At 47.8% G+C, this 22,964-nt stretch overlaps 1 protein-coding gene across 2 annotated transcripts in view; it reads left to right on the plus strand.

Moving 5' to 3' along the window:
• LOC143924811 (dynein axonemal assembly factor 8-like) overlaps positions 1-22,964 on the plus strand; it is a 242,164-nt gene that overhangs the window by 192,591 nt on the left and 26,609 nt on the right. For both annotated transcript variants that reach the window (XM_077449282.1, XM_077449283.1), the window contains exons 28-29: positions 16,360-16,571; positions 20,015-20,100. In XM_077449282.1, the coding sequence (XP_077305408.1) occupies positions 16,360-16,571; positions 20,015-20,100 (298 nt within the window). The remainder of the gene's footprint in view (positions 1-16,359; positions 16,572-20,014; positions 20,101-22,964) is intronic.

Below are 22,964 nucleotides of genomic sequence, written 5' to 3' on the forward strand. Positions count from 1 at the left end.
ACAGGTCCTCTTTACAGTGAAATCTGGGGGGTCAATATGACCCCACATCTCACCTCTAGGCTGGGAAGCCTGAAATAAAAAATAAAAAAAAGATTCTGGCTTTGATCGTACTGGCGAGTTGGTAGAAGCACCGGAGGGCGGTGAGGGGTGGGGGGCGTCTATGGCTGGGTATTTCAGGGTATCACCGAGTATGGCTGGGTATCTCTGAGTATGGCTGGGTATGGCAATTTATGGCAGGGTATTACAGAGTATTGGCGGGGTATTGGCGGGGTACTACAGAGTAATAGCAGGGTACTGCAGAGTATTGGGGGGTACTACAGAGTAATGGCAGGGTACTGCAGAGTATTGGGGGGTACTGCAGAGTATTGGGGGGTACTGCAGAGTAATGGGGGTTACTGCAGAGTAATGGGGGTTACTGCAGAGTAATGGGGGTTACTGCAGAGTAATGGCAGGGTACTGCACTGCAGAGTAATGGCAGGGTACTGCAGAGTATTGGGGGGTACTGCAGAGTATTGGGGGGTACTGCAGAGTATTGGGGGGTACTGCAGAGTATTGGGGGTTACTGCAGAGTATTGGGGGTTACTGCAGAGTAATGGGGGGTACTGCAGAGTAATGGCAGGGTACTGCACTGCAGAGTAATGGCGGGTACTGCAGAGTAATGGCGGGTACTGCAGAGTAATGGCGGGTACTGCAGAGTAATGGGGGGTACTGCAGAGTAATGGCAGGGTACTGCAGAGTAATGGCAGGGTACTGCACTGCAGAGTAATGGCAGGGTACTGCACTGCAGAGTATTGGGGGTACTGCAGAGTAATGGCGGGTACTGCAGAGTAATGGCGGGTACTGCAGAGTAATGGCGGGTACTGCAGAGTATTGGGGGTTACTGCAGAGTAATGGGGGGTACTGCAGAGTAATGGCAGGGTACTGCACTGCAGAGTAATGGCAGGGTACTGCACTGCAGAGTAATGGCAGGGTACTGCACTGCAGAGTATTGGGGGTACTGCAGAGTAATGGCGGGTACTGCAGAGTAATGGCGGGTACTGCAGAGTAATGGCGGGTACTGCAGAGTAATGGGGGTTACTGCAGAGTAATGGGGGGTACTGCAGAGTAATGGCAGGGTACTGCACTGCAGAGTAATGGCGGGGTACTGCAGAGTAATGGCAGGGTACTGCAGAGTATGCACTGGTATTGCAGAGTATTGGCAGGGAATTGAGGGGTTAAATTCGGTGAGCAGCGATGTGGGCACTGCAGATGCAGCCCACATCGCTGCTGACACCGATCTCTTTCCCCTCCGCTGTACCGATTGGTACAGAGAGGGGAGGGAGGAACAGGCGTCATAACATGACGCCGGTTTGTTTCCAAGTGATCACTCCGTCATTTGACGGAGCAATCACGTGGTAAACGGCCGCTATGAGCGGCCGTTTACCGTGATCCGTGATGCGACCCGGCGGTCACGGATGCTCTCGAGTGCGCACACCTCGGGGCACGTGAGAGCAGAATTCTGGGAGGCCGTTAATTAACGGCCTCTCAGAGTTAAACAACCCCCCTGAAGCCGTTAATCGGCAATGGGCAGTTGTTAAGTGGTTAAAGCTAGATCACTAGCTATATAGGTGAGGTGAATATAGTGGTGTATACTGCAGTCAGGGCACAGACAACAACCACTACACAGCAGCAAGATAGGAAATCAGCCAAAAACGATTGGTGTGTACTGTGTTGAAGGTACACAGAACACCCACTGCTTCAGATGCTAAGTAACACACTATACGAGGCCGCCTCAAAGGCGGCCTTATATAGTGTGGGGCGTGCACTACACAGCCTGAGCTATGATTGGCCACAGGCAGGATGCCTGTGGCCAATCATGGCTCTCCTCGCTGCCGGCGCTGCGATTGGCCAAGCATGCGGGGTCACAGTGCATGCTTGGCCAATCATGGGGCAGCAATGCACTGCGCCACCGCAGTGCATTGTGGTCCGCGCGCGCGGCACTCGAATTTTGACGCGAACGGCCCAAACGTTCGGAATTCGCCGAACGGCCAATGTTCGAGTCGAACGTACGTTCGACTCGAACACGAAGCTCATCCCTACCCCCCACCCACCTACTTTTTGTATAAGAAACTTGTATTTAGGATGGAAATTATAGTTGGCTTGTACTTACCTCAAATGGGATTGGTATCCCAAAGACCTGTGACGGCACCTGTTGTGGTACAACTAGACCTCTCCTCTGGATGAGTATTTGGGATCTAGCTCTTGATTGATAATCTGCAGAAAAGAAAAATATAATGAGAAATGTAGAGCAAGACATGGCGGGTGCACAAATTTCTTACAGATCTCAGAGAATAGGTCCGGCTCTGATAATAATGGGGCTTTCTAGTACTCTAAAGCCGCGTACACACGTAGCGGTATGGTCCGACGTACTTAGTCTGGCGGACTTCCCGCCAGACTGTCCGTCGGACTTTCCGAACGGGCTACTTGCCCACACACGGCACTTTTTGAGCGGACTAATACGGCGTACTAAGTCCGCCGTACTATCCGCCCTACTTTTGAAATGAACGGACTCGCCCACACACGCGGAGGAAAGTCCGCTCATTTCGAGCACGTCTCCAGGTAGGCGGGGCCCCGCCGCCTGGTATGGACTTAAAGGGGAACCCCAACGCCGAAAAAAAATTGGCGTGGGGGTCCCCCCCAAGTCCACAACAGACCCTTGTCCGAGCACGCTACCCGGCCGGCCCTTCTGAGCCGTCCCAGGCCGCGTGCCCTCAACATGGGGGGTGCCTTGGGGAAGGGGGGGCCGCGCGGCCCCCCCACCCCAAAGCACCTTGTCCCCATGTTGATGAGGACAAGGGCCTCTTCCCGACAACCCTGGCCGTTGGTTGTCGGGGTCTGCGGGCGGGGGGCTTATCGGAATCCGGGAGCCCCCTTTAATAAGGGGGCCCCCGGATACCGGCCCCTCACCCTATGTGAATGAGTATGGGGTACAATGTACCCCTACCCATTCACCTGTAAAATAAAAGTACAAAAAAAACACAACACAGGAGATAAAATAGTTTATTGCACAGCTCCGGGGGTCCTTCCGTCTTCGGGGGTCTTCTCGTCGGACTCCTCCGCTATCTTCTTGTAGCTCTTTTGCTAGCGGAGGAGTCCGGCTTTCTTCCTCGCCACCGGCCTCTTCTTCCGACTTCGGGGGTCTTGTCCCCCTCTTCGGTTCTTCTGCCGGGCCACCGCGCCTTCATATAGCTCTTTTACAGGCGGTGGCCCGGTCTTCTGTCGCCGCCGTCGCCTTCCGTTCTTCTTCTTCTTCTTCTTCTTCTTGTTCTTCTTGTTCTTCTTGTTCTTCTTGTTCTTCTTGTTCTTGTTGTTCTTGTTGTTCTTGTTGTTCTTGTTGTTCTTGTTGTTCTTGTTGTTCTTGTTGTTCTTGTTGTTCTTGTTGTTCTTGTTCTTGTTGTTCTTGTTGTTCTTGTTCTTGTTGTTCTTGTTGTTCTTGTTCTTGTTCTTCTTGTTCTTGTTCTTGTTCTTCTTGTTCTTGTTGTTCTTCTTGTTGTTCTTGTTGTTCTTCTTGTTGTTCTTCTTGTTGTTCTTGTTGTTCTTCTTGTTGTTCTTCTTGTTGTTCTTGTTCTTCTTCTCCTCCTTCTCCTCCTTCTCCTCCTTCTCCTTCTTCTCCTCCTTCCATCTTCTCCAGGAGATGTTTGTTGACTCGACAATCTCTCCGGCCGCAATGCCAGGGACGCGCTGCCAATTATATAGGGACAAGGGGCGGTGTCACATGGGTTGGTGTCACATGGTGACCCCGCCCCCTTACGATGTCACAGTCCCGGAGGATGCTGGGACTGTCGCCATGTGACATCAACCCATGTGACCAACCCATGTGACACCGCCCCTTGTCCCTATATAAGTGGCAGCGCAGCGCGTCCCTGGCATTGAGGCCAGAGAGATTGTCGAGTCAACATCTCCTGGAGAAGAAGAAGAAGAAGAACGGAAGGCGGCGGCGGCGACAGAAGACCGGGCCACCGCCTGTAAAAGAGCTATAAGAAGGCGTGGTGGCCCGGCAGAAAGAACCGAAGAGGGGGACAAGACCCCCGAAGTTGGAAGAAGAGGCCGGCGGCGAGGAAGAAAGCTGGACTCCTCCGCTAGCAAAAGAGCTACAAGAAGATAGCGGAGGAGTCCGGCGAGAAGACCCCCGAAGACGGAAGACCCCCGGAGCTGTCCAATAAACTATTTTATCTCGTGTGTTGTGTTTTTTTTGTACTTTTATTTTACAGGTGAATGGGTAGGGGTACATTGTACCCCATACTCATTCACATAGGGTGGGGGGCCGGTATCCAGGGGCCCCCTTATTAAAGGGGGCTCCCGGATTCCGATAAGCCCCCCGCCCACAGACCCCGACAACCAACGGCCAGGGTTGTCGGGAAGAGGCCCTTGTCCTCATCAACATGGGGACAAGGTGCTTTGGGGTGGGGGGGCCGCGCGGCCCCCCCTTCCCAAAGGCACCCCCCATGTTGAGGGCACGCGGCCTGGTACGGCTCAGGAGGGGGGCGCTCGCTCGCCCCCTTTCCTGGCTGGCTGTGTAGCGTGCTCGGACAAGGGTCTGTTGTGGACTTGGGGGGGACCCCCACGCCAATTTTTTTCGGCGTTGGGGTTCCCCTTTAAGTCCATACCAGGCGGCGGGGCCAGCGAAGGAGTCTCCTTCGCGGGCCCCGCCTACCTGGAGACCCGCTCGAAATGAGCGGACTTTTCTCCGGGCGGGAAAAGTCAGTTAATTTCAAAAGTACGGCGGACTGGCATACACACGGCCGGATTGTTCGCCGAAATGCGAGTCCGGCGGGAAGATTGGAGTGCAACACGGCATTCTAAGTCCGCTGTACTTTCGGGTCAAAAAAGTATGCCGGAGGCTACACACGGGGGGATTGTTTGGCGGACTTGAGTTTGCCGGACTTTTCCACCGGATTGTTTGATCGTGTGTACGCAGCATAATAGAGATCTGCCACTCTGAAATGGTACAATGCAGAGCTTCTGACCACAGAATAAAATAATTAGAGTGTATCTGAAGTTTTTTTTTTTTTTTGGATAGACAGTCAATGCCTGACAGTTTTTTTTATTCTGCTGAGACACTAACACTTACCATATGGAGTGGTCCTCAATCTCATCTTGTTACGCTGATGGTAAGTCCCTTTGGAATTGCTTGGCACTGGATGTGAATTGTCCATCAATATGGCAACTTGTGTTGGTACCTGGTCCTTGGACAGCTGATGGGAAGTCACTGGAGTCACTGGAGTGGTGTCAGGACCTGCGGTGTTATGGCAAGGTCCCTCGGAGGGCTGATGGCGGGTCCCTCCGATTACTGGAGCGGTCTCAGGACCTGCGGTTTTATGGCAGGATCCCTCAGAGAGCTGATGTAAAGTCCCTCCAGTCACTGGAGTGGTGTCAGAACTTGCGCTGTTATGGCAGGGTCCCTCAGAGGGCTGATGAAGAGTCCCTCCGCTCACTGGAGCAGTGTCAGGACCTGCGATGTTATAGCAGGGTCCCTCGGAGGGATGATGGAAAGCCCCTCCGATTACTGGAGCGGTCTCAGGACCTGCGGTGTTATGGCAGGGTCCCTCAGAGAGCTGATGTAACATCCTTCCAGTCACTGGAGTGGTGTTAGAACTTGCGGTGTTATGGCAGGGTCCCTCCGAGGATTGATGGAGAGTCCCTCTGGTTACAGGAGTGGTGTCAGGACCTGCTGTGTTATGGCAGGGTCCCTCGGAGGGCTGATGGAAAGTCCCTCCAGTTAATAGAGTGGTGTCGGGCCCTACGATGTTATAGCAGGGTCCCTCGGAGGGGCTGATGGAAAGCCCCTCCGCTCACTGGAGCAGTGTCAGGACCTGCAATGTTATAGCAGGGTCCCTCGAGGGGTGATGGAAAGTCCCTCCGGTCACTGGAGTTGTGTCAGGACCTGCGGTGTTATGGCAGGGTCCCGCGGAGGGCTGATGGAAAGTCTCTCCAGGCACTGAAACAGTGTCAGGACCTGCGATTGTATAGCAGAGTCCCTCAGAGGGCTGGTGAAAAGTCCCCCCAGTTAACTTGCATGGTGTCGGGACCTGCGATTGTATAGCAGGGTCCCTGGGAGGACTGATAAAAAGACTCTCCAGTTATGGGAGTGTTGTAGGGACCTGCAATGGTATGGCAGGGTCCCTGGGAGGACTGATAGAAAGTCTCTCCATTAAGAACACTGGTATAGGGACCTGCGGTGGTATAGCAGGATCCCTGGGAGGGCTGGTGGAAAGTCCCTCCAGTTATGGGAGTGTTGTAGGGACCTGCGATGGTATAGCAGGGTCCCTGGGAGGACTAATAGAAAGTCCCTCCAGTTATGGGAATAGTGTAAGGACCTGCGGCGGTATAGCAGGGTCCCTGGGAGGGCTGATAGAAAGTCCCTCCAGTTACAGAAGTGGTGTAACTATTCATATTCCAGGAACAGCCAAGTGTTGTCTTTGTCCGTCACAAAAAAGCTCAGGAATCTGCAGGAAAGAAAAAGAATGATAAATGTAGAGGGGGGGGGGGGGGGCATGGGGGACACACACAAATTCTTTATAAATCCTGGGCCCATACGCACCTAGCTTAGTCTCTTAACAATGTATTTTGTCATCTCCATAGTAGTGCTTTACCCTAAACACCCCCTAAAATGTGTACAAATGATTGCCAGAGGCTTTTTTTTGGGGGGTCACAAAATTATTTGGAACCTTCCCTCCCCACAAACATTAAGTCAACAGATACCAATACTCTATCTGCTGACTTTGCCAAACCCATACACACTATACCTACCTCTTTTGTGGTCATATTTATGGATGAATTCACCAAAGCATGTAGTGAAAGGGCCTGCCTGAATACTTTCTAATGGTACTGTCTAAAGTTTTGTTCTCTTGATAGGTAATTGCAGAATGTACAAATGTGCTTCAATTTGGACAGTGTGTATTCATATTTTTGGATTATGACACTTCTTACCTGTCCAGTGGGATACCAATAGTGTAAGTAAAGGAGGGACTGGTCAAAGTAACACACATTATTTATGCATTCAGCTCTCAATGAAGTGGAGAGGGTTACCTGTCCAAAACATCTCCCCCCCCCCCCCCCCCCTAAATTTTTTTACAATGGGCCATCAGAGGGGGCGAGGAATATGATAAGTGGACCTTAGATTTTTTTCTTTTAATACTCCTTCAAATAAATGTTATACTGATGTTGGCCAAGAATGTTTGTGTCTAATCTGATTGCAATGTTATGTGCATAAGTCCTATTTTTTTTCTTTTCTGTTTCACTCCACAGTTTCCTTCAATGTCACAGGTATGGCAGACTGTGGCTTTCCAATTTGCTCAGTGTTGGGACTTTCCCAACTGTGGAGGGGCAATAGATGGGAAACACGTCCACATAGTCCCACCCCCCAACTTAGGGTCATACTATTACAACTATAGAGGGTTTAATAGTATTGTGATGTTGGAGGTAGTGTCGGCGACATATGATTTTCTCTATGTGGACATGAGGTAGAATGGCCAGATGTCGGATGGTGGAGTCATCGCCCAAACCAAGTTCTACAGGTGGCTCCAGAGTGGTGGCTTGGGATCTTTGTCGCTGATGAAGCGTTTGGGCTGGGTGATCACTTGATGTGGCCGTTCCCGATGAGGACCCTCACCCCGGACCAGAGGGTTTTTAATTACCGGCTGGCCAGAACCAGAATAATGGTGGAGAATGCTCTTGGATAATGGCCAGCTGGTGCGCCTAGTCCTTACGCCGATCAACATGGCAGAATATGAACTTAACCATATAATCCTTGCATTCTGCATTCTCCACAACTTTTAGGGAGAAATTCTATGAACTATGTGGCCTCAGTTGGGCTTGAGCCCGGATTTTAAGACCAAACCCTGACGGAGCTTGAAGCTGGCCGTCCTCACTTGCCCCCCCAAAGCGCCCACGAGGTCCATCTAAAATACTGTATATGGAGTACTTTGCGGGTAGGGGGGGCCATTGATATGCCAGAAAATGTTTAAGAAACCTTTTTTAACTAAATTAGTATTTTAAAATGAAATAATATTTCCTTTGATTTACTGCTTGTGTTTCTTTTAGCTGTCACCTAGGTTATCCAGTGGGCTTTTTTTTTTGCCCATATTCTTCAATAGTGCAAACATAATTTATTTGATACATGGGGTGACAATCTCTTCTTCAGCTAACTATTATGTTGTGGTTCTGCTACACACACACCTTGTTTTTGTTGTTAATGTTTGTAATGCATTAATGCTAAAAAATGTTAGCATTATTTTTAGCATTTAGCATCATCATTTTCCGCACCATGAATGTGATTTCACCCTGTGAAAGCCAAATTTTGAAAATGCACACAAATTGAGAATCAAAATTGGGATTTCCCTCCTGATCCCATGCCTAATGTCAACATGTGCTAGCTGCCATCAATGGACGTGTTTTGGGGGGTTCAACCCCTCCCTCTCATCTACTTTAGTTGCATTGAAGGGGTTGCACCCACAAAACGCATACATTGATATCCCATGATGGCAGATGGCACATGTTGACACACTGTATGCATCTTCAAAAGAATAATAGAAACAATTTGAGAAATGGTGTGTTTTCAATTCTGCCTTAAACATCAATGATCTTTTTGAGTATTTTTTCAACATCATTGATGTCTTCCTTGATCTTCTGTAAATACCGATTGCACACCATGATCTCCCTGATGATGATCTGTGCACTTGCACTTGTGAAATGTGTTTCTTCTTCCACAACATCCTCATTACCTAAAATAAAATAAAAAACACCATGTATTATAAATATGCAGGCGTACATCTATTACCTGAAGCTGTGGTCTCAGACATGGGCGTCCGCAGCAGGGGGCAAGGGGGGTCAAGTGTCCCCCCCTGGAATCCCCAAGGTGTCTGCCGTAGCCGCCACCATGCTGCATTTATTTTCACTTTTTTTTCATTTTTTTTTCTGCGGGCGACTGCATCCTCCACCCTCTCCGATTCCCATAGATCAGAGTGCTGGATGGCTCTGTGTACTGCGGCCGCTCTGTAACATGGCCCCGTCCCCTCAGACCAGCTCATGTGATAGTAAAGAGAATCAACGTTCCCCCTATCACACGAGCCGGTCTGGGGGGGCGGGCCATGTTACAGACTGGCCGCAGTACACAGAGCCATCCAGCACTATGATCAAGAGAAGGAAATGCTGCAGGTACAGCCCGCCCTATGTGCCACAGTGCCTGGATAGGAGGGCGGGGGGAGGGGCGCCCTGCCAATTCTCCTATCCAACTTATTTTACTGTCCCCAGTTCACCTTGTGCTCCCTGCCCCCCCCCAGTGCACTCCACCACCACACTCTCCTGTCCCCCCCTCTCTCCTCCACCACACTCTCCTGCCCCCCTCTCTCCTCCATCACACTCTCCTGCCCCCCCCATCCTTCTCTAGCCACCATCCCAGTGCTCCCCCCTGTCCCCCCCAGTGCTCTCCCCCCTCAGTGCTCTCCCCCCCCTGTTCCCCCCCGCCCAGTGCTCTCCACTCCCCCCAGTGCTTCCCCCATTTTCCCCCCCCACAGTGCTCTCCGCTCCCCCCAGTCCTCTCCCCTCCGTGCTCTCCCCTCGTTCTCCTCCCCAGTGCTCTCCCCCCTGTTCTCCCCCCCATGCTCTCCCCCCTGTTCTTTCCCCCCAGTGCTCTCCACTCCCTCCAGTGCTCTCCCCCCCTGTTCTTTCTCCCCGCCTCTTCTTTCCACTCCCCCCAGTGCCTCCCCCCCAGTGCTCTTCAGCTCTCCCCATCACTCTCCAGCCCCCACCCCAGTGCTCTCCAGCCCCCCATTCTCCCCACCCCTGTTCTTTCTGCCCCCCTGGTGCTCTCCAGCCCCCCCAGTGCTCTCCACTCCCCACCCCTGTACTCTCCACTCCCCCTGCATTCTGCCCCCACCCATGTGCTCTTCAACCCTACCAGGGCTCTCCACCCCCCATAGTGCTCTCCAGTCCCCAGTGCTTTCCACCCCTGTTCTTTCTGGCCCCCACTGGTGCTCTCTACTCCCCCCTGCTCTTTGTACCCCCCCAGTACTCTCCAGCCCCCGTGCTCTCCACTCCTGTTTTTCTGCTCCCCCAGTGCTCTTCACCGCACCACATTTTCCTGCCCCCCATGCTCTCCTCCGCCACCACACTCTCCTGCCCCCCCCTGCTCTCCACATCCTTCTCTAGCCACCATCCTAGTGCTCTCCCCCGTTCCCCCCCCAGTGCTCTCCCCCATGTTCCCCCCCAGTGCTCTCCCCCCCGTTCCCCCCCAGTGCTCTCCACTCCCCACAGTGCTCTCCCCCCACAGTGCTCTCCACTCCCCACAGACCTCTCCCCTCCGTGCTCTCACACCGTTCTCCTCCCCAGTGCTCTCCCCTCAGTGCTCTCCCCCCTGTTCTCCCCCAGTGCTCTCCCCCCTGTTCTTTCCCCCCCACTGCTCTCCACTCCCTCCAATTCTCTCCCTCCAGTGCTCTCCCCCCCAGTGCCCTCCACTCTCCCCTGTTCTTTCCCCCCCTGTTCTTTCTCCCTCCCTTTGCTCTCCACTCCCCCCAGTGCTCTCCCCCCCTGTTCTTTCCCCCCCCCAGTGCTCTTCAGCTCTCCCCATCACTCTCCAGCCCCCACCCCAGTGCTCTCCAGCCCCCCATTCTCCCCACCCCTGTCCTTTCTGCCCCCTTGGTGCTCTCCAGCCCCCCCAGTGCTCTCTACCTTCCGTGCTCTCCACCCCTGCATTTTACCCCCACCCATGTGCTCTCCAACCCTACCAGTGCTCTCCACCCCCCATAGTGCTCTCCAGTCCCCCGTGCTTTCCACCCCTGTTCTTTCTGGCCCCCTCTGGTGCTCTCCACTCCCCCCTGCTCTTTGTACTCTCCAGCCCCCGTGCTCTCCACCTCTGTTTTTCTGCCCCCCAGTGCTCTTCACCGCCCCACACTCTTAGCCCCCCCAGTGCTCTCAGCCTACCGTGCTCTCTACCCCTGTTCCTTTTGGCACCCCCAGTGCTCTCAAGTTCCCCCCCCAGCGCTCTCTGCTCCCCACCCCTGTGATCTCCACTCCCCCTCGCTCTTTGCCCCCACCCATGTGTTCTCCAACCCCGCCAGTACTCTCTACTCTCTAGTACGCTCCCCGTTCTCTCCAACTCCCAACCAGTGCTCTCCACTTCCCCAGGACCAGAGGACAGGCTGACTGGGGCCGGAAAATGAGGATGGCTGAAAGTGCAGGTGGCCAGGGACCACTCCATCTCACAGCAGACAGATCCTCTGGAAGGAGCACCGTCCCCATCCAAAATGAGAACAGACCCTGCCTGCTGCTGGCCATCATGAATATCCTGCTAGCATGCAAGGTACCGTACCAAGCATCAACAACACACCTTCCCACAGACAGGGACTGCAGACTGGGACATGGGGCACAGGAGGGGCTGCAATGATGGGCACAGTAAAGCTGCATTTGATGGGCACAGTGAGGCTGCATTTGGTGGGCACAGTGAGGCTGAATTTGGTGGGCACAGTGAGGCTGAATTTGGTGGGCACAGTGAGGCTGAATTTGGTGGGCACAGTGAGGCTGAATTTGGTGGGCACAGTGAGGCTGCATTGGTAGGCACAGTGAGGCTGCATTTGATGGGCACTGGAGAGGCTGCATTGAGCTCTTGCATCAAGTCTGCAGTCTCTGACCATCTCCTGTAGCATGTCTGCAGTCTCTGAGGGAGTCTGGAGAGGAGTCAAGAGTGTGAGAACCGCCGGGATGGGGGTCATGGGAAAAGTCAGACTTGTGTGGACTGTGGACAGGAGACTATAGGATAAAACCAGAGCCACCAAGCTGGAGCCAACTGACTGAGCCCTGCACAGTGGACCTGAGAGGAGGTCAGTGAAAGCACCGCCAGGCCAGTCGGGGGGTGGTCACTGATGTAAGGGGGGAGTGAATACGATAATGTAAGGGGCACTGATATAAAGGGTTTCCTCCTTATATTAGTAACCTACCCCCCTTACCTTCGAGTATTGTTTCTGCAGAAGGTGGTCCCCCCCCACGTTCTGAGTTTCTGGGGTCCCACTTGATGATTGATCACTTACCACTATTAACTGGTAAAATGTATGGTTTTCCCTTTCATGAACAAGAAAATAATGACGTTATGCTGTTGGGCTGGTATAATAATGCTGTGAGGCTGGTATGAAATTTTTTCCAGGGCTGGTTTTTGAAAGCATGGGCATCCGCAAGGTTACTCAGGTGGCTGCGTACCATGCCCATATAGCCTAGAGAATTTACATCTTTTTACATTGCAATACATCTGTTGTTGCCATATTTTTATCTTGATGAAAACAGCCTATACAATGACAGTATGAGATCAAAATATGGCCACAACAGATGTATTGCAATGTAAAAAGATGTACATTCTCTAGGCTATATGGGCATGGAACACAGCCGCCAGAGTAACTTCCAATACAAAGTTAAGATGAATTATCTGTTATATAACACATATGTATTACCAGTGGAAAGATTTTCATGAGATTGTCGAAAAGGGTCAGAGCATGAGTGGCCTTAAAATGATGCCCCCCCTTGGAAAAAGTTCTGCGGACGCCCATGGTCTCAGACACTCACCTGTTGTGGTCACTATTTCGCTCCACTTCATAAACCTCTCCTTCCTCCACATTCTGCGGTTGTTGTTTTGGGATTTCCCCTTTTTTATGAGGTGGGGGGGTCCCTGGTGACCTCAGATGTCCCTAGTCTTTTCTCCCCTATGTGAATAAAAATAAGGTATACTTAGCACACAGATATTTGTGGGCAGAAATAGGAATATGAAACATTGCTTGGAAGTGTCGTACAATTGTCTGTTTTGTCAGAGTTCCAAGCTGAAGACATGATTTTTTTCCCTTTCCAAAGCTGGAAAAATTACATTTTTTGGTAAAGTATCACACATGGAGACACCCCTAGTATCCACTGGAGCATCTGTGTGGGACACCCTAAAAAGTTTGCTCTGGTGTCCCACACTAGTGCTTCTGTGTCCAGATGTGTAAACAGCTGCTGAGTGTCCTCTCCTTACAGTAAATAAAGTTTGCATTTCATTCTAGTTACAAACCCATCTATACAACAAAACTTCTTTTAATACAGATAATCATGACTAAATGTAGTTACCTGCATCTGCAAAAAACAACGTATTAGTGGGTGAATGAGCAATGTTTACTATGAACGATTACTGTGCCCACGATCCTGAAAGTTGCCATTTTAAACTGTACAACAGTAAAGAAAAGCACATGGAGCAGCATTAACGTAATAATAATAATAGGAACACACAACAAAATACTTTTTTGCAGTTCTCTCTTGATTCTTCTGTACTGATCCTGCTCCCTCAATTTGAGGTCTGACCAGCGTTTCCCCAGTTTTTCCTTGGATCGCCGTACCCCAAAATTCTTACTTTAGTCATGATCTTGGCCTTTCTCACATATTGGTTTGGGTAAGGTCCATGCTTCCTGTCATAGTCGGCCCTCCTAAAGATGTCCACCATCTCTACAAAGACCATATTTGAGGCCTTAAATCTCCTCCGGGATCGGGATGTTCATGGCTCCGGGCTTTTGTCATGGCTGCTGCTGTTTTCATGCACCTGTTCTTTCTCTGCCAAGTGCTCTCCCACTGCGCCGAAAGAGACGGGGCAGGAAATATACTAGATAGAAGGTCAGGGACGGGCGGAATTTCACGAATGCACAGTGTATATAAAGCGTAACACGCGTGTGTCGTACATACGACCTGTGAGCGGAGGAAGGAGTAGTGGAAGCGCCGATCATGATAACAAAGGTACGATTTTAACTCGGGCCTATACTGCTTATAAACTGAGGCCTATATTGGGACAAAATTATGAGAGTTTAGCCTGACATTAGGGTTTGTCTTGTGTTGTGTCTTGCAGAGAAAATGGATATACTGAATGATAAGGACTTTATCCCCATATTCATTGATATGTACAGGGAGCTGCCCTGTCTGTGGCAGGTAAACCACCCCTTTTATAATAATAAAAGAAAGAGGCAGGCAGCGCTGGATCAATTGTTGGCATTCTTGAAGCCACAGATCCCCACGGCAACCATCAACTATTTGAAGGACGCAATTGGTGGCATGAGGAGCAGTAGTGGCCACAAATGATAGGGACAAGAATGAAAAATGCTGGGGTCAGAATGATAGTCTTTTCTATTTGTTAAAATTTAATTTGCAACAGTCATAAGTTGAAAATTGTATGTGATTGATGAACCAAAAACTAAAACTATGTCCCTTTTTCATGCACAGGAAAGCCTCAGCCAGGAGGAGGCTGTGGAAAGTGGCAGCCAGGAGGTTGCGGGGGTAAGTGGCAGCCAGGAGTAGGCCGGGCCCAGTAGCCTGACCAAATCCCAGCTCCCTCCCCTCCACCTCAAAAAAAAAAAAAAAAGGCCCAGGAAGGGCAGCACTTGGGCTATTTCAGTAGGCTACTGTGGCCCTCAGAACCCCCCCAATATTCAAAAGGACTATGCCTGCATGGCAGCCAGCAAAATGCAGGAGGGCCAATGCCTCTTCTGTGAGGAAGTTATCTTACAAGCCCTAAATAAGGGATTGAGGGGCAAACTCACATACCAAAGCCAGGTTTGTAACTTTGACCATCGACCTCCTCCTCCTCCACCTCCTCCCACAACTCCAACACCAGAGCCACAGCCTGGAAGCAAGCGTGTAAAGCCCCATACACACTATCAGATTATCTGCTGAGTTTTTCCTTCAGATTTACCAAAACCATGTAGTAGAAGGGCCTGCCTGGTTTCATACACATTGAAACTCCTAAGGTTTGTCCTCATATTATATGGTTTTGGTAAATCTGAAGGAAAAACTCAGCAGATAATCTGATAGTGTGTATGGGGCTTAAGACGAGAGAGATGGCCTGGGTTCAGTCTGGTCTGACAAAAGACGCAGGCTCTGGTAAGACCACAGCCTGGGGACATATATGTCATCTGCTGCTGTTCCTGATCTCTTGGAGTCCAGGACTGGATTGTACTCACTATTATATGGACTCCTCATGCCACCAATTTTGGCTGTAAAATAGTCGATGTGTGCCCTGGGGTACAAAGTCTTCGCCAATTTCACCAGTTTATCCAGCGTTGCCTTCCTCTTTATTTGGTTATGACCCATAATAAATGGCTATTTTTTTGTTCACAAATACTTGCCTATGTGTTTTACTTCAAAAAGGACAGTTTGTAAGTAGGCAGGTACATTTCAAACAGACAATGTCAAATTAACAAGGGACACCAACACCAAACAACCTCCTTGAGGTTAAAAAATAATATAGGTTAATAATGGTGTTGTGGCAACTTGACACACAAAACAACAAAACATATAATAGAGATCATAAAAATATCTAAAAAAAACAGGAGATAAATACAAAACATTATTATGGAGATCTGACAAAAGAAAAAATATATATTATTCATGAGATCACAAGAAATAATAAAGAAATCAGTTTGTCAGAATTTGTGTGAATATGAGCAGCAAAACAACTTCATAATTCTAGCATGATAAAGAAGACGAGAATGCACTGCATTAAGAGATTTAAAAACGTGCAGCATGACGAATGTGCATCTCCATTACAAACGCTAGTTTTACCAGACCGATCGCTTCCGTCTCGTACATGATTCAGAGCATGTGTAGGATTTTGTGCATCGGAGTTGTCTACACACGCTCGGAATTTACGACAATGGATTTTGTTGATGGAAAATTTGAGAACCAGCTCTCAAATTTTTGTTGTCGGAAATTCCGACAAAAAATGTCAGATGGAGCATACACACGGTCGGAATTTCTGACAACAAGGTCACATCGAACATTTATTGTCGGAATGTCCGATCGATTTGAGTGACCTCTGGATCTGCTGTCATCACAGTCAAGATTTCAGCTTTTGGATGTCTATGCAAGGGAGGCTTTTACATTTATATAAAATATGCTCAATGCACATATAATCTTATGGGTAGAGTTTTGTTGAAATTTATGATCTGGTGATAGGGTTTCTTTAGTGAGATATGTTTGGGCCTAAATTCTCATAGAAGTGTCATTCAAGTGCCGTGTTGTTTGCAGTCTGTATCTTATTGTTGTGCCTACATCGTGTTATTCTCTACATAATAATTATTGGATCTTGTCAATATTTTACATAAATTAATCAAGAAGCTACACTCTTAAATGATTCTATAAATTACATGTGACAGGCAGATGCTGTGACACCATCTCTTTGTCAGATATCACATCCACTCTGTATTTTCAACTCAATTAGAACAATTATAGAACAATGACATTAAAATGATGCGTTAAGAGGTAGTATTCGCTTCTAATTCTGACATGCGATTAGGTGAATAATGTTTTGTGTTTGCTTTCTAGGTCTGTTGTTCACCAGTGCCTTGTGCCAGACGACGTGCCTGCTTTTTCCCGCTGTTGCGCTGCAGGGGTCTTCACCAGCATTTATTCAGGGGCTAGAGAAGCTGGCCGAGAAGGAGTTCCGTGTCACAGGGGCGCGGCTTACCGTGTTTGACCAATTACAGGCTCAGATTGTGGCGGAATTATACAAAACAAAGGATAGCTGGTCGTCGGAGGTATATCTTAAAGTGATATTAAAGGATGCCAATGGTGGCTGGTGCTTAAAATGTTTGGGGGAGGGGGGGCACAAACAAACTGAAAAATACTGAACCCCCCCCCCCCCCCCCCCATCCCCTATCAATTGTAGCCTCACTGTGCCCATCAAATGCAGTCATTGTGCCCATCAACTGCAGCCACTGTCCCCATCATATGAAGCTACTCTGCCCATCATAAGCGGCCATTTGTGCCCATCAATTGCAGCCACTGTCCCCATCATATGCAGCTACTCTGCCCATCATATGCGGCCATTTGTGCCCATCAATTGCAGCCACTGTCCCCATCATATGCAGCTACTCTGCCCATCATATGCAGCCAATTGTGCCCATCATATGCAGCCATTTGTGCCCCTCAAATGCAGCCACTTGTGCCCATCATATGCAGGCAACTGTGCCCATCATATCCAGCCACTTATGGCATTTAGAAGTGAGTACAGGGAGCCATGAAATTACTTGTAGTGTCCCCCTGGATCCTTTCTCTTGGATTCAGTGTAGTGAAGACTTTGAAGGCCCTTGTGATGACATCATGGGGCCAAGAAGAGGATTTGTTCCAAAGATAAGTGAGTTAAGAAATTTAGGCAAATTTAAATCCTTTTTTTATTTTATTTTTTGGGACATGAGTACTTATTTGGTGGTTCTTGCTCCCACTCCTTCAATTGTCTGCTCAATTCCCCCTCCTGCTGGCATTCCTCACATCACACATCCCAGGGGGCTACTGAACCATCTCTTGGTAGTCTGGATCTCGCGCATGCGGTGTAGGGGCCAGCTGTGAGTGATCTGTAATTAACAGCCAGCTCCCAAATACAAGATTGTGATGTAGAAACTCTTCAAAGAATCACTTGCATAAGACTATGCTGGACTTGATGGGCTGGTAAGTATTGTATGTCTTTCTTCAAAGTCAGCAGCCCCAGTACTTGAAGCAGCTGACCTTTAATTTTCCCATAGCCAAGGAAAGTTCCTCCTTTTAAATGTTTGTTTAGTTTTCTTTTTTAGATATTACAGCTATATAGACTTACATATGAAGGATTGATATTGTCCTTATTTTGCTTCCTTTGCTGTGTCTGATCATGCAGACCATTGTAAGGGGAACTGTATTGCACTAAAGCTGTGTAAAAGAGGTCACTATCATTTCATGTGTTTTTCCTTTAACATTCAAGAGCCACTTTATAAAAATTACATAATTTTCATTAACTGGGTCATATAAAAGTATTTTAAGGACTCGAATGGATAAATATGTCAAAATTCCAGATTATCAGAACTGAACATATTTAAAAAGCCCCTCTTTCCCTCTAAGGCCTGATTCACACCTAGGCATTTTTAGTGCTTTTTGCATTTTGCAGATTTGCACTACAGAACGTGTTCCATAGGAAACCATGTTAGCCCTTGTACACACGGTCGGATATTCCGATGGAAAATGTCCGATAGGACCGTGTTGTCGGACTGTTTCCGTCGGAGTATTCGACAGACCAAGTTTTCCAGCTGGGCTATAAAATTTTCCGACAACATGATCTGATCGGACTTGTGTAGAGAATTCTGATCGGACAAAGTGCCACGCATGCTCAGATCAAATTCCTAGACCAAAGCTATTGGCTACTAGCCTGAACGTAGTCCCATCGTAACGAAATTACATCATCACGTTCTGAACGATCGGATTTTCCGCCAACTTTGTCCGACCGTGTGTATGCAACAGTTTCGGACAAAATCCGTCGGACAAAATCCAACGGATTTGGTTGTCAGAATGTCCGACCGTGTGTACAAGGGCTTAAATGGACCATAGTGCAAAATGCAAAAAGCACTAAAAATGCATAGGTGTGAATCAGGCCTTAGGGCTGTTTATGAAGAGCAATAAGTTGCACTGCAAACTTTACAGTATGTAACTGTAAATCCATTTCAGTATGTTTGGTATCATGCATCACTGTACTGTATATACTTACTTTAAGCAAATATTTTAGGGGGGAATCTATTTTGAGGTTTCTTACTTAGAGATCCTGTCAGTAACAACACTTCCTGTTGCAGGTTGACAGCGCTATGCCACCACCTTTCAGTTTGCATCAATGGTGTCGTGTATGCGCCTTTACTATTACAGACAAAGTTAGTGTTCTTATAACAGGTCTGATGGGGGTTGGTGGGAGGATTACAGGGTTACATTGAAAGGAGAGTTGGTGTTAGGTTCCCAGGGATGGTTATTGTTAAAATTATGGGGAGGGTTAGTGTTAGAACTACAGGAAGGGTTAGTGTTACAGGGAGAGTTGGTATTAGGATTAAAGGAAGGGTTACAAGGAGAGTTACTGTTAGGGAGGGTTAGTGTTAGGAGTTTCTTTTTGTTGTTAAGATTATATGGACGTTACAGGGAAGGCTAGTGTTAGGATTACAGGGAACGCTAGTGTTAGGATTACAGGGAAAGTTATTGTTAGGATTACAGCATGGGATAGTGTTTGGATCACAGAGAGGGTTATGTCGCGTACACACGATCGGACATTGATCGGACATTCCGACTACAAAATCCATGCATTTTTTCCAACGGATGTTGGCTCAAACTTGTCTTGCATACACACGGTCACACAAAGTTGGTCGTCAACTGCGAATGCGGTAACGTACAACACGTATGACGAGCCGAGAAAAATGAAGTTCAATAGCCAGTAGCTCTTCTGCTTGATTCCGAGCATGTGTGGAACTGCATCGGAATTGTGTACACGTGTACAAAACAGTTTTTTTGTTAGGCAGGCAATGGCAGAAAAACTCTGGATAGCCGCACACCGGAAAGGTGTTTTTATAAAAAATCTATGAGTAAGCACTGATTCCAGTGCGAAACGCGTTAACATTTTTGTACCGTTTTCCTTGCTGTGGATCATTTGATGTGATGTGACCCCCGATTTTTAATTAAATTTTAAGCCTTTTTCCGGTGTGCGGCTATCCAGAGTTTTTTGCCATTGCCTGCCTATTGCATATGTATTAGCCAGCACCTGGGGCTCCTCGTTAGGAAGAAGGACATCCGCCTTGGAGGGCTATCCTGGAGTGGTGGTTTTCTCTCTTTAACGGATTTTGTGTGTTGGAAATTCTGATGGAAAATGTCAGATGGAGCCTACACATGGTAGGAATTTTCGACAAAAATCTCCCATCGAACATTTTCCGTCAGAAAATCCAACTGTGTGTACGGGATATTGGTATGCAAGACAAGTTCCCGGCACACACACTTTGGACTGAAGTCTGAAGCTCTGTTGGCCAACAATCCGGTCGTGTGTATGAGGCTTGTGTGTGTGTGTTGGGTTGTGTTAGCATCGGACATCATACTTTTCCCCAGTAACTACCAATGACGATCCTCCCAGCGATGGAAGCGAATGCATGCATAATCGATATGCCTGTAGAGGACACACTTATAACTCTGTTCTTGTGATTTGTTTCAGTATAACGCTGTGATGGAGGGTCCCTGCCTGCTTATAGCCGCTCAGAGGGACAATGCAGTAACCTGCTTCCACTCGCTAATGGGCAGGTAAGCATCAGTGTATTTCTGTCAACGATAAAACACATGAGAATAATTAGCAAAGGTAATGAGTTGAATAATTTAGCAGCCGCACATTGATCCCATCCCATTGTTTAGACAATGAACATTTTCCATGTCTACAAAACAATGATCACTGGATAAACAGACAATAGGAAAATCCATTTTTGTGGGGTGGTTAGTACGTTGACTTTTTATTGGCTCCAGGGAGTTTAGCGGATGACTTTTCCATTTGGGCTTTGCAATTAGAAATCACCCCTATGTCCAAAATGTATAACCCATTTTTTCTCTGACACATCCCCTGTGCTTGGCTTTTTTTTCCATTAATATTTAATGAAATGCTTATTTTATTTTTTTTATCAAATAAAAAACATCACGAATAACAAACGAACATACACCCAACATACAACCCGACACGTGATGAGATGGGCTAGGAAGAAAAAAAAAAAAAACTCCCCCTCCCCTTTTGGCGCCCGCACTCCCCCCCCCCCCCCCCCCCCCCCATTTGCTGATTTTTACCGATGATTCACGTCACTGCCCCCTGGTTTCTTTGGATTTTGCATATTGTGCTATGTGGTCCTTACACTTGGCGGAACTCCTCTACATACAGTAATGGATGCTGCAGGGCACAAGTAACCTGCTTAGTGCTGGTCATTTATAGTACAGCTTGTAACATTGGAAGAGAAGCAGGGCTTGCAGGGAAGCCCTAAGTTATTTTTATGTTAAGGGGGACCTCTACTATTCACAATAAAATCTGAAAACCCAATTGAATGTTTTACGTTACATCTAGAATGTTTTAATCTGATTTATCAAAACAAACGGTGTACACAGTCTTACGATTTGTTTTATTTACAAAGTAATTTAACCACTTCAGCCCCGGAAGGTGGCACTGATGGCCACTGATAGGTGGCACTGGTATGCGATACGACACTGCAACGCTTTAACTGACAATTGGGTGGTCGTGCGACGCTGCACCCAAACAAACTTTATTTAAACTTTACTTTTTTCCCCACAAATAGAGCTTTCTTTTGGTGGTATTTGATCACCTCTGCGGTTATTATTTTAGGCGCTATAAACAAAAAGCAAAAATTTTGAAAAAAACACAATATTTTGTACTTTTTGCTATAATAAATATCCCCAAAATAAATAAAAAAATTCCTTTAGTTTAGGCTGATTCTTCTTCTTCTGTATTCTTCTACATATTTTTGGTATAAAAAAAAATCGCAATAAGCGATATTGATTGGTTTGCACAAAAGTTATAGCATCTACAAAATAAGGGATAGATTTATGGCATTTTTATTATTTTTAATTCTTTTTACTAGTAATTGCTGCGATCTGTGATTTTTTTTTTTTTTTTTATCAGGACTGCAACATTGCGGGGGACAGATCAGACACTTTTGGAACTATTTTGGGACCATTGGCATTTATACAGCGATCAGAGCTGCAAATAGCCATTGATTACTGTATAAATGTCACTGGCAGGGAAGGGGTTGACACCAGGGGGTGGTCAAGAGGTTAACTGTGTTCCCTAGGTGTGTTCTAACTGTAGGGGGGATGGGATTGACTAGGGGAGGAAACTGATCGTTGTTCATACTTAGTATAAACACACGATTTGTCTTCTCTCCCTGAGAGAACCCGGATCTGTGTGTTTACACACAGAGATCCCGGTTCTCGCTCTGTCACAAGCGATCGCAGGTGACCGGCAAACTATGCCTCCAGTGGCGCGTGCCTGCTGTGACGCCTTAAAGGAGCGACATACAGCTATGGCGATTTGTACAGCCACGCCAACCTGCTGCAGTATAACTAGTGGTTAAAGTGATTGTAAACCTCAGACATGAAATGTGAACAAAACAAAACCCTCTATAGTGCATACTTTTCTCCATTAAGAGCAGTTAGTCTGCTGTTTCCTTCCTCTGCTATTGGCATGAGTCACTTCTGACGAGTTTTCCTAACACCAAGAGAAAAATGGTGACGGGAGGGATCTCCAGCAAATTGACAGCCTCGGCTTTGTTTCTGTGTGCTGTGTGAAGGGAGATGCAACCCTTCCCTCCAATCAGCTCTCTTCACTGACCTCTGCAGAGTGGAATTTTAGCTCTCCGCCCTTTTTTTTAACTCCCAGACAAGCTTTATGAATTAAGCACTTTGAACAGACGTAGAGAAGAAATGGCTCTAGATAAACAGGTACAACTTATGTAGGAGGATTGATTTTTATCTCCGTGTATCGTCAGTCACTTCACTGTGGGTATACTGTATGTTTGTTTTAAAAAAGGATCCAAGCTCTCGGTGTGACAGCAGCGGTCTCTCTGCAGAGGTCCAGTTTACCACTTGCTGAGTTAGATGGCTCTCCAATCTGTAAGGGCCCGTTCCCACTGTCCGCACATTAAACCAGAGCGCTGTAGTTTGCAGGCAGCTGTCTGTTGTCTGCAATGAGCTGCCAGTAGGGAGTGGTGAGATGCACATCACACAGTTCCCTTTTAACTTTATCTGAAGTGTACAAAGTGACAATGTACTGATATAACTGTACAGAAGCGTGGAGCGTTGCGATGTTGCTCGATGATATGCAGTGCCGTCCTTTTCGCTGTAATAACATGCAGCATGTCTACTATGCTGCAAAAGGGCAATGTGCTATAAAGAAATAAAATATATAAATATGTATGGAAATAAGAATACAGTGCAAAACCAAAGTGCATCACAGTGTGGCTTATTTACAACATAACATTGTTTCAAAATGGTCAGAGACTGTGGATATAATACAAAAGAGGGCCAGACACTGCAGATAGGATGAGAGAGATGGTCAGAGACTGTTGATAATAATACAAGATATGGTCAGAGACTGTAGACATGAAACAGGAGAT

Source organism: Lithobates pipiens, unplaced genomic scaffold (genome assembly GCF_037356315.1).
Source record: "Lithobates pipiens isolate NorthernLeopardFrog02 unplaced genomic scaffold, aLitPip1_a1.2 Scaffold_22, whole genome shotgun sequence".
Lineage (NCBI taxonomy): Eukaryota > Metazoa > Chordata > Amphibia > Anura > Ranidae > Lithobates > Lithobates pipiens.